Genomic DNA, 12,699 nt, shown 5'->3' with positions numbered 1-12,699 from the left:
CCTTGATGAGGTGGTCAGAACTCTAAGAGGAGAAGCTCAGTGGAAGGTCACTGGAGTGCTACCCTCAAAAGGGATTAAGATAATTCTCTTAATTCTCTTAATGAGATCCCTTGGTTAGTTTTCACAAAAGGGTTGTTATAAAAGGAATAGGCCTGGCCCCTATACATTGCTTCCGCTTCTTGTCTTGTGATCTCTCGCTTCTATAGTGGCTCCAGCCATGACGCCATTAGGCTCTTACCAAAGCTAAACTATGGACTTTCAGCCTCCAAAACTGTGAGCTAAATAAATCTCCTTTTATAATTATCCAGGCTCAGGTATTTTGTTACGTAACAACAATAAAAAAGGATTAAGACAGGCAGGTTACCAGCTAGTAATACTCAATCTTACAAACTCCTACAAAGAAGTGTTTTAAAATGCTGTATGACATGAAAATTCTCAGAGAATATGTACATCTTTTATCTTCTAAAATAATTCCAGAGGTTCTTAATCAACATTTTTCTCAGCTGCTTCACTTACTATATTGTAAAAACTAAAATTATCTCTTCTATTTAAGCTTATGGCTTTTATGTTCCAAAGACACCTATGGTCTAGATTACAGTTTCTATTATCATATGACATGCAAGCATTTCAAATTGTACATGTCCAAACAATATCTATGTATCACTACTTCCAATACCTATATATCATTCTTCTAGTGGTCACAGATATTTTCAAAGTAATCTCAAATCCAATTGTCAAGTAACGTCAGTTCAGTTGCCTAAATGCATTTCAAATCCGTGTGCTCCTTCCATTATTAATTCATTTAATATTGAGTACCTACTAGGTAAGGCACTGAAACAAATCACCTCTCATTCATTTAGACAACTGTGAATGCATCCTACCCCAAGATCACTCTGCCTCCTATTCCTCCTACCTTAGTCTAACACACTGCTAATAGACCAATCTTAAAAAACAATAAATTTTAACACAGCACTGTCTCTTTTGAAACCTGTAATAGTTTTCAGGGTTGGGGGTATAGTGGTAGAGTATGTGTCTAGCATGCATGAGGCCCTGGGTTTCATTCCCAGAACTACAAGAAAATAACCAAACAAATAAGCAACCAAAACAACCAGTACCACCACCACAATCATAACAAAAAACCCAATAATAGTTTTTAGAAAATTAAAAAGAAATAGGGCTTGGTATGTAGCTCAAAGGTACAGAATGTGCTTAGCATTCACAAGGCCCAGGGCTCAATCCCCTGCACAGGCACATGGTGTGTGTGCACACACAAGCACACACTAATTAATTAAATACAGATTCCTCAGGATGACTTTAAAGGTCTTTCATCATAGACTATAGTTTTACCATCATTCACTGAGGCTCACTGCAGCTCCAATGAAGTGCTGATACATACTAGAATATATCTATGCTTTCTTTCTGTGCTTTGCTAACTGTGGTAGAATGGTAACAACCATTTTCAAAAATCATGTCTGCTTATGTCCATGCCCCTTGCAACATGATTTCTCCACAACTTTCATCGAGAGATGGATTTTATTCCTCCATCTCCTGAATATGGACTGGACTTTAATTTACTTTGACCATATAATGTAGAAGGAGTAACATTCTGGGACTTCCAAGCCCAGGCTTTAGCAACTCTTGCAGCTTGTGTTCTCACACTGTAAATCCAGCCACCATGTAAAATCTAGGCTACCTTGTTAGAGAAGCCATGCAAAAGAAATAGGCCACGAGAAAAACAAAGGTATTCCAGAAGATAGAAATCACCAAGGCCCATATATATCAATGAAGACTTTCTTGGATACTCTAGCCATAGACAAGCTACTTCAGATACTGCATGGAACAAGAGATAAGCCATTCCCATAGAACCCTGTAGTAATTCCTGATCCACAGAATCATAGGCAATAAAATGAGTGATGCTTTAAGCCAGTAAATTTTGGCATGATTTTTTAATACAAAAGTAACTGAACATAGGCCTGATGGTTTCATCTTAAAATTTTCTTCTTTTTCCTATTCCATCTACCCTTCTCTCATCATTAAAACCTGATCAGGTTAGAAAGCTCCTCCTTTCAATGACACCACGATTCCTCAGATAGAAATGTTTCTTTCCAAAACCCACAATAAGCATTACAGTATTTATCATATCCTATAATTTATTACAGTGCATATGAAATGTTACTTCATTTCAGTAAATGTTACTTCATTTCAGTAACAACTCTAAATGGGCACAAAGTGTTAAACTTACTTTAGTATTCACCATAATCTTACAACATGAAATACATAAGAATAATAAAAGCAGCATTGCAGGCAAGCAATATTTTGTTAATCCTCTTTATTTTCTTACCTGTGGGATTCCAAGTTAAATTGTGTGCTATTGATTCCAGAAAAAATTGGCCACTCTTCTGCCACTGACTATAATATTCCTAAAATTAGAAGAAAAATGTCATTTAGATAATTATGATGAGCATATTTTCTATGAAATGTGTATGTTCAGGCTTATTATTATAATAATACATGCAGTCATTTTTAAGAATGAAGGGTTCAATTCATTCAGAATAAGAGAATATATGAGGGAGATTACTGAGAGAATACCCCAAACTCTTTCTTTAGATAACCACCAATAAAGCACATGTCATCTTATATAACCTATCTTATTAACCTCAGACCAAATTATTATTTTTTTATAGTTATGGTCAAAAGTTTAATTTTAAATATTTGTCTGTGGTTCTGCTATTTAAACTTTTCTTAATTTTTCATCCCCATCCAAGATCATGATGGTACATGGGAAAACTGAGAAGACATATAGCACTTCCTTAATAAATTCCTATATAAGGCCTAAAAATTTTTATTTTTATTTTTATTTTTCATACCAGGTTTTAACCTAGGGATGCTTAACCACTGAGTCACATCCTAGGCCCCCTCCCTTTTTTAATATTTAATTTTGAGACAGGGTCTCACAAAGATGCTTAGGGCCTCCCTAGGCAACTGAGGCTGGCTTTGAACTCACAATCCTCCTGCCTCAGCCTCCTGAGCCACTGGGATTACAGGCGTATGCCACCACACCTGGCAAAGCCTTTCTATTTCTTAAAACAGCATGCTTCAGACTATTTTTGTCTGCAAATCAGTAAGAAAATACATGTTGTACCATGAACCAGAACACACAAACCCACACACACAAAGATATATATACACACACACACACATATACATACACAGAGATGTGTGTGTGTATATATATACACATGTATATATGTAAATATATATATACATACATACATACACACACACACACACACACACACACATACACACAGATATACATATGAAACCTGGGGTTACCCTTCCTACATATGATATACATTTTGACCTTTCAATTCATTTTCCTTTAAAATTCAAATTGTGGCCTACTAAATTGATTTCATTGTCCACTAATAGACCAAAATCCATAAATACTCAATGTAATAGTTTAGGATAACAAAGAATAGCCTAAGATTTTTATAAAAAGATCAAATTTCCAAGAGCCATGCTCAAAAATTTAGGCTCAAAGGGTCCAGTTTATGTCACAGCAACATGAACTTTAAACCAACATCCTGGGTTATTTTGAATATGAAGCAGTACACAGAATACACTTTTATGAAGGACTGACATTATAAGAATGGCTCTTGATCAACCTGAACATCATAACCCTCTTTCAACTAGATATATATATATACACTGAAAGAACATCTTGCGTTCAGATGTTAAAATTCCCAGGGCAGGATCTATATACTTGTCTACCAACATTTCTGAAGTATACCTCTAGTGATGAACCAGCACCTCAAAAGAATTTTTCAGGATGTATAAAGAACATGGAATAATCTTTTTAATGAGGATGTATAGTCTCTGAAACTATATTCTAAAATTATATATAGACTTGGTGTATCTTCCACTCAAGTGGTGATTTTTCCATTTGATCCAGTTCTCCTCTCCTTCTCAAGTTTTTTTATTTCCTTCTCTGAAGTCAGTGCTTCCTACAAATAGTCTGTTTTATTGAATATTTTACATAGTTCAACTCTTAATAATATAGGCATCTCAACATAAAATACTGATTGTTTTTCAGCTGATTTTTACGTTCAACATATAGTTACTGAAATATTTTGTTCTGGGTAGGGTAAACAACTTTCAAAATTTATTTTTAATATTGCCAATTTGCTAATTCATAAGGTTATAAGAGCCTCTAATACTGGATTCACTAATAATCTATAAACACAGAAATCACTACTGTCATGTATAACTAATTAGAACAATTTTTTAAAAAATACATACAAATCAGGGAGAACTGTGGATACTCCTTCCAAATTTAAAGACAGCTATCAATTAACTCAGAGAAAATATTTTTCATTAACACAAAAAAGTAATCACACCTATACAGATAGCTTTTAAATTTATTTATTCATTTATTTATTTATTGTGGTACTGGGGATTAAACTCAGGAACATTCTGCCTCTAAGCTCTATCCCCAGACTTTTTAGATTTTTTTAAATTTTGAGATAACTATTTTGAACCTAAGCAAGTCAGTTTTTTATTCAACTATGAAACTGACTAATACCTATTCAGTCTTTTTTTGTTTGCTTTATTTTGTTTTTTGGTACCGGTAATTGAACCCAGAGGCACTTGACCACTAGCTACATACCTAGCCCTTTTTATTTTGAGTCAGGGTCTCACTAAGTTGTTTAGGGCTTTGCTAAGTTGCTAAGGCTAGCCTCGAACTTGTGATCCTACTACCTCAGCCTCCTGAGCTCATTGCATTATTTTTTCTTTTAGTAATTTTATTTTCATAAAAATAATACTTATGAATTATAATATTTATGAATTAGTTTATGAAACAAGAAATAAACTGGTTTCAGAATGACCAAGCCTTTGAATATTTTCTCATTCGTGTTTCATTATTTTACATAACCAATGGTCCCTGGGCCTGACCCAAAGAAAATGTCACAGTTCTGTTGACATAGGAAAGGGTCAGTTAGTTGATTTGCCTCTCTTCTCAAGCAATTAAAGATACTGGTTTTAATAAAATACTTCAGAAGACTTAAACACATCTTTAGGATCTGAACTTATACCTGTGAACATGGGCATTTGACCTCAGTCCTTTAGAACAAGACAAATATTAATTATCAACTACTGACATGTGGAGTCTGCAGTGCTGGTTAGGTAAAGACAAATATACCTAGTCATTCTTGATGGGGTTATTTTAAGGATGACAGATTAAAGACTATATAGAAACGGAAAGAATTATAAACAGTGTTTTAGAGTAGACTAAATGTGCTAAGGCAGGCTTCAAATTTGCAGTCCTCTTGTCTCCTGAGTAGCTGGGATTACAAGCATGTGCCACCAATTGGCTCAACAGCTGTTTTGTTGGTCAACGCATTATTTTCTTTGGATTTCTACTGTCTCATTTTTAAAAAGAAAGGAAAAGTAGGTTAGAGGTAACTTGTGAGATAATGAATTAAGTGAAAATGCCATAAAAATGAACAAAATATCTGAAGGTATTTTTACTATAAAACATCTTCAAATTCTTTACATTTCTAAACAGTCTTTAATATGTCATCCTTACAATAACCACATCAAGAATGAGGGCTAGGGCTGTGGCTCAGTGGTAGAGCACTTGCCTAGCAAATGTGAGGCACTGGGTTCAATCCTCAGCACCACATTTTAAAAAAAAATTATTATGTCCCTCTACAACTAAAAATGTTTTTTTTTAAAAAAAATGCCTAAGTTATTAATCAATTTCAGAGTTGAACAAAAAAACTTCTTAAGCAGATTTGCTTAGATTCAAAGAGATAGGAACCAGCAGAAATAGAAACCAGTCCTATGAGTCTGAACACACTGTTCTTTCAACTACATTATACCTATCTTCTTTCATATAGCTTAAATTACTAATCTTCACTAGAGACAGGGAAAATAATGTGGTTCATTTGTTATACTTAAGAGCATTAAAGCACCTATGAAATCTACTATAAATTACCAATATTTGTTAACTATTGATTAACCAGATTTCTTAACTTTTTCTGAATATCAATTCCTTATAAAGAAAAAGTCATTGAATTATATTCTACATACATGATATACATGATATAATAAGCACAAGAAACTAAGTTCTAGAAATGTTAAGAACCTAAAAATAAAACATGTAACTTTAAGAAGAAAATATAAATGAATGCAGATCTAAACCAACAATAAAGTCCCACATAAGGCTACACAATGGTGTTTGATACGAGTAATAAAATTAACTGTCAAACTTTAAGTTACTTTTTAAAATATATATTGTAAGATAAAAAATATTAGAAGAAAAAGAAGTAAAGCATTTCAAGACAATTCATTGGCATAATTTACTATATTATAATAAAAAATTTAAATATACTTTAAAGAGCAATGGGATTTAACATGTATCTTAAATTATAGTGTATAATTTATACTGGTTATTTGATGGTTGTTCTGATTTTATACATTTTTAATACTAAAGACATTTCAAATCCTGAAGGAAAAAAATGATAAATTACTGACCAAATTTTTCTTTTGTTTCGGTAAATTAACTGGTTCAAAAATGGAGATAATGTTTCCATAGGATGCTGCAATCTTTCAAAAGATAAAAGAAAAAATTATTATAAATATATTAACTTACATATCAAAAGAGCAAAAGAAATAAGTAATATAGTTTTAAATATGTCCTTACACACAATTTCACTAATACTTAAAAATGTCAGGTTTGAAGACCATCCTATCTGGGTTGGAATCCTAGTACTGAACCTTAGTATTATAGATATTATAAAAATACATAGGGAAACAATCTTTCTAACAGTTGTTTTTTTTCTTTTTTTGGTACCAAGGATTGAACCCAGGGGTGCTTAACCACAGAACCACATCTCCAGTCTTTTTTTATGTTTTATTTAGAAACATGGTCCTTTTTAAAATTATCATTATTTAGAGACAAGTTGAGTGAGAGCTAATCTGTTGAGGCTGGCTTTGAACTTGAGATTCTCGTCTCTCAGCCTCCCAAACTGCTGGGATTACAAGTGTTTACCAACCCATTGGCCTAACAGTTCTATTTTGAGGACTAAAAGTAACATTTGTAAAACACTTTGCATATATAAAATACAGAGTCAATATTAATTCTTTTCCTTTTAGAAGAAAACATATCAATGTAATACTTACCAAATACAGAATCTGACAAATCTCAAAATTGTTTTTAAGGATATTTATCCTTCAAGTTTATGATTCTGTCAGTGTATGTTAAACTTTAAAAAATAAAACATAGATTTATTCCTTTGCAAATTGCCTGAATACATTTATTTATTTACTTACTTACTTATTTTTGGTTGTAGGTGGACACGATATCTTTATTTTTACATAGTGCTGAGGACTGAACCCAGTGCCTCACACATGAGAGGCAAGCACTCTACCACTGAACCACAACCCTAACCCCCTGAATACATTTTTTTAACATTTTGTTTTATTAGTCTTTTAAGTTATTCTTAAAAAACAAATTATGGAATGCTACAGATTGAACTCAAGAGTCTAATGCACATACTCTACCACTGAGTTACACCCCTCACTCTTGCCTTTTATTAGAATGACCATAAAACCCAGCGTCTCCTTCATCCTAATGTGGACTAACATGTAGTTTAGTTCATCATAAAATGTAGCTTTCATTGAACATAACAAATTAGATTTCCAACATTAACCAGTTCTGAGTCTGGATAATATAAAAAGGTTTTATACAATAATAAAAAGTGCAAAATTACAAAGCTAGTCAATCAGGCATGAAGAGAATGAAAAAAATCTCAAGGATTTTTATTATTCTATAACTAAGATCATATTTGGAATATAGTAATAAATAATAAAATGTCTAAACAAGAGAAAGATGAGAGAAACTTGAAGAGATGCAGGTAACAAAAAGAATAGTAATAAAACAAATACGTAAAAACTGCAACAATACACAATTCTTTTACCAAGATTATTTTTAGGTCCCCAATACTAATTTTTCAAACTGCCAGATTTATCAGAAATTAGGATAGTTTTTTTTTTTTTAAAAGGGAGGGGTGTGGATTCTTTTACAATAAATGTTATTCTTCACAGGAAATGTTACAGTGAGGTTAGGAGCATAGCTTAGTGATAGAACACATGCTAAGCATGCATGAGGTCCTAGGGCACACCAAAAAAATTCTAGTGGAATAGACAAACAATGTAGCTAAATATTTGAGGGAGAGGGAGGGAATGAATTGGCAAAATTCAGCCCAGTTATAAACAAGGATGTATCTATAACATATAGAGCTTTTTTAACCTTATATATTGCCTTCTAGTAGGACTCACATACTGGTACTACACAGAATTGTATTTAACCTGATCTGTATGCTCCGTTTCTTTTGTTTTTGCTGTTGCTATTTTACCTTCAAGGTTTTCTTTTCAACTTTTCATATGCAAAAAGAAGTCCAGCCAAAGTTTTTCATTTCTTTTATATACTTGAAAATTAATATTACAGATTTTAGTAGTCAATCAACCTTTCAACACAAAGTTTATCCAAAAGTTACAAGGACATAACTACCTGTTAGCAAAGAATGACTTTATCAAATAGTTTTAAAAAAATTATAAAGTTATAAACAAATTTAATTTTTTTTTATGATGCTAGGGATTGAACCCAGGGCTTTATGCATGTGAGGCAAGCACTCTACCAACTGAGCTATATCCCTAGCCTACAAACTGAATATTTGTCATTACTTTCCCTCAATCCAATTGATTTTTAAATAAGTTTTAGACCAATTCTAAAGGTAGTATTATGTTTCTCAAATCAAATGTTATACCGTATTTTAAAATTTTATAATTACAGAATTTCTGAGACTCTCTAAAATGCTTCTTAGCAAAAAAAAAAAAAAAAAAAAAAAAAAAAAAAAAATTGCAGCTACCTTGTCCGTGAAACAAGGCAACTCTAAACAGGAAAGTCATACTTCAAGATTATCCTTACAAAAACCTTATATTCAAAACAAATCTGCATATTACCACAAGATTACAAACCTTGCCTTGTTGCATTGAACAGTCTACACAACCCACTTGAATATTTCCATGTTTAGCTCCTGGTATTATCTGTAATCTTTCAAAATCGCTTCCCAGTATTACAATGTCACATCCAGATGCATAAGCCTGAGTAAAATAAAACAAAAATGATAAAAGTGTTAAGAAAGCATTATCATGTAGAACATATAGGTATTAAGTACTGTGTTTTAAACAGACCAATTTTAAATGGTTTATTTAAAAACAAAAAAACCTTTATTTGGAATTCTTTCTCTTTCTTCTTATGTGTAGTCCAACAGCAAATCCTGTTAGCCCTAATGTACACCAATGGTTCCACTTCTCTTACCTTCCCTGAATGCTATCAGTCTTATCTAACCCACCATCATCTTTCTCCTGCATTACTACTGTTAATTGCCTGCTTCCATTCTTGTTCCCTTCTATTTCATTTTCACAGAGTGATTTCTTTTCTTTTTAAATATTCTTTTAGTTGAAGATGAACACAATATATTTATTTATTTTTATGTGGTGCTGAGGATCAAACCCAGTGCCTCATACTTGCAAGGCAGGCACTCTATCACTGAGCTATGGCCCCAGCCCCTAGACTGATTTCTTTAAATATTTATTTAGGTAATTTTCCCTGGTTTAATGCCTTGAACAGTTTCCCACTTCACTCAGAATAAAATCTAAATTCCTTATTGTAGTCAATACTCCAAATTACTGTCCTACAAATCCATGTCCAGGCTATTCTTTCCTTCTCTCAATTGGTTTCTGTCCCTACACTACCCTTCCTTTTGTTCTTCCTGCCATCTCAAGGTGCTTTACCTGACTTTTATCTGCCTAGTCTTTGTCTAGCTGGTTTCTTTTCAACATTCAAGTATCCGTTTATTTTTCTTTTTATTTTTTTATTTATATATGACAGTGGAATGCATTACAATTCTTATTACACATATAGAGCACAATTTTTCATATTTCTGGTTGTATACAGAGAATATTCACACCAATTCGAGTCTTCATACCTGTTCTTTGGATAATAATGATCATCACATTCCACCATCATTAATTATCCCATGCCCCCTGCCTTCCCCTCCAACCCCTCTGCCCTATCTAGAGTTTGTCTATTCCTCCCATGCTCCCTCTCCCTATCCCACTATGAATCAGCCTCCTTATATCAAAGAAAACGTTCAGCATTTGGTTTTCACAATAGCTAAACTGCGGAACCTACCTAGATGCCTTTCAGTAGATGAATGGATAAAGAAAATGTGGTATGTATACACAATGGAATATTATTCAGCAATAAAAGAGAATAAAATCATGGCCTTTGCAGGTAAACGGATGGAGTTGGAGAATATAATGCTAAGTGAAGTTAGCCAATCCCAAAAAACCAAATGCCGAATGTCTTCTCTGATACAAGGATGCTGATTCATAATGGGGTTGGGGGCAGGGAGCATGAGAGCATTAGAGGAACTCTAGATAGGGCAAAGGTGGGGAGGGAAAGAGAGAGGAATGTGAATAGAAAAGATGGTAGAATAAGATAGACATCATTACCCTAAGTACATGTATGAAGACACAAATGGTGTGACTATACTTTGTATACAACCAGAGATATGAAAAATTGTGTTCTATATGTGTAATATGAAATATAATGCATTCTGCTGTCGTATATAACAATTTAGAATAAATCACTAGCATAATATCAACTCATGAAGTGTGGAGTAGAGTTGGTTATATCATCTTTTTTGTTTTTATTTTTGGCCATCCAGTAGTTTGTTGCCATCCATTAGTTATAATAATAGACAGATACTCAAAAATTAAACCAGGAAGAATGAAGAATAACTAAAAGCAAAGTGAAACAAACTGATTCTCTTTTAAATGAATACTATATTTCATAGAAGGAAGGCTAGCAAGAAGGACAGAATAACTTATGAACACAGAATTTGACCAGAACACAGAAATTCAGTCTTGAGCAGGGTGGGGAGAGGTAAATAAATTCTGAGAACCTTTTGTAGGCCTGTTTATTGTAATAGCATGGACAATGCAATTACTAAATTTTAAATGTATTATTAGATTGAGCAAATGAGCCAAGGTTTGCACTATGTTAGAAGGTACAAAGATACGAAAGTGGAAAAGGCATAATAGAGCCAGTAAGGTTCAACTACAACTAGAAATACTAGCATAAGCTCATACTTTCCAAAATATTGACAGTTTCATGTTGATGTGGATATGTGCTAATTCTATGTAGTGAAAGCAGCAAGGACATTCTACTAGCAATGAGTACATTCAGCATCTTGATCTTGTTCTCTACTATTATTCTCTACTAAAAGGAACTAGGAATATCTTGTCATGCAATAAAGAAAGGAGGTACTTTAGCCAGGTGCAGCTCAATATTAGATATCTTAGACTGAGTTATTGGCTGTCTCCGAGTTAGTACAATGCATGAGTGAGAGAGAACTAATTAGTTATAAGTAAAGCCATTAATAATAATAATAATAATAATAAAAAGTAAAGCCACTGAACACATGCTTACTCCCTCTACTATGCCACCATATAATGTCTTATAAAGACACACTGGTATAAATTAAACAATCTTCTTCCACTTCTTCTCATAATTAAAAAGCCTTATTTGGATGTAAAGTAACCAGGAACTCCATAAATGTTGACAGGAATGTAAAATAGTACAATTACTTTGGAAAACATATACAAACCCTATGATCCAGTAATTTTGCCCCAAAATACTCAACAAAATATGTCCATGAGTACTCCAGAGATATGTACAAGAACATTCACTGCTCTATTCATAATAGTGCCAAAGTAGAACCAATTCAAATACTATCAACAATGGAATGGACAATAAATTGTACCATAATCACACAATGGAATACTCTAAAGTAATGGTTCTCAAACTTTCTAGTCTCAAGAATCCTTTTTACGTGGGGTTGGGGTATAGCTAAGTAGAACAGTGCTTGGCTAACACTTGTGAGGCACTGGGTTCAATCCTCAGCCTCACATAAAAATAAATAAAACAAAGGTATTATGTCCATCTACAACTAAAAAAAAATTTGTTTTTAAAGTTTTAGGAGATGGAGGATGGACTCTTAAAAAAAAAAAGAATCCTTTATACGTAGAAATGTACTGAGGTCAGTCACTTCACCCGTTAGCTTTATTTTTTGTGAATTAGCTTATCAATATTTACTCTTGGAAATTAAGACTTAAAAAAACATAATACATAGATATTCCATTAGTCTCCAGGTAGGGCCTTTGGAAAACTACACGGATACATGCGAGAGAAGTAATAAATAAGTTTGGCATTATTATGAAAATGACTTGGTCATTCGGACCCTCCAAGAGGATCTTACCACAGACTGCTCTTTGCCACTGCTATGTAGCAATTTAAAAAATTATTTTTAATGTTAAGAATATGAATGAATTTTACAATGATGCATTAAAAAATAAAGACATAATTATGATTTTGTTTACTCAGAGTCAAGAAACAAGTGAAATTAATCTAGGGTGATAGAAATCAGGATAGTAATTATTACTTGGGGAACAATGATTAGGAGGGAGAATAAGTGAGTGCTCTTAGAAATTATAATATTTTATTTATCAATTTAGTCATTTCATATAGACGCTGACTTTGTGAAAATTCAATAAGATAGGTCC

At 33.0% G+C, this 12,699-nt stretch overlaps 1 protein-coding gene across 2 annotated transcripts in view; it reads right to left on the bottom strand.

Moving 5' to 3' along the window:
• Positions 1-12,699, bottom strand: part of Dmxl1 (Dmx like 1) — a 175,997-nt gene that overhangs the window by 143,228 nt on the left and 20,070 nt on the right. For both annotated transcript variants that reach the window (XM_076856669.1, XM_076856670.1), the window contains exons 2-4: positions 9,046-9,171; positions 6,541-6,612; positions 2,342-2,420 (exon numbers count right to left, since the gene is read on the bottom strand). In XM_076856669.1, the coding sequence (XP_076712784.1) occupies positions 2,342-2,420; positions 6,541-6,612; positions 9,046-9,171 (277 nt within the window). The remainder of the gene's footprint in view (positions 1-2,341; positions 2,421-6,540; positions 6,613-9,045; positions 9,172-12,699) is intronic.

The sequence above is a fragment of the Callospermophilus lateralis genome, chromosome 5 (assembly GCF_048772815.1).
Source record: "Callospermophilus lateralis isolate mCalLat2 chromosome 5, mCalLat2.hap1, whole genome shotgun sequence".
NCBI classification, from domain to species: domain Eukaryota; kingdom Metazoa; phylum Chordata; class Mammalia; order Rodentia; family Sciuridae; genus Callospermophilus; species Callospermophilus lateralis.
This window is presented reverse-complemented; position numbering and strand designations above follow the sequence as displayed.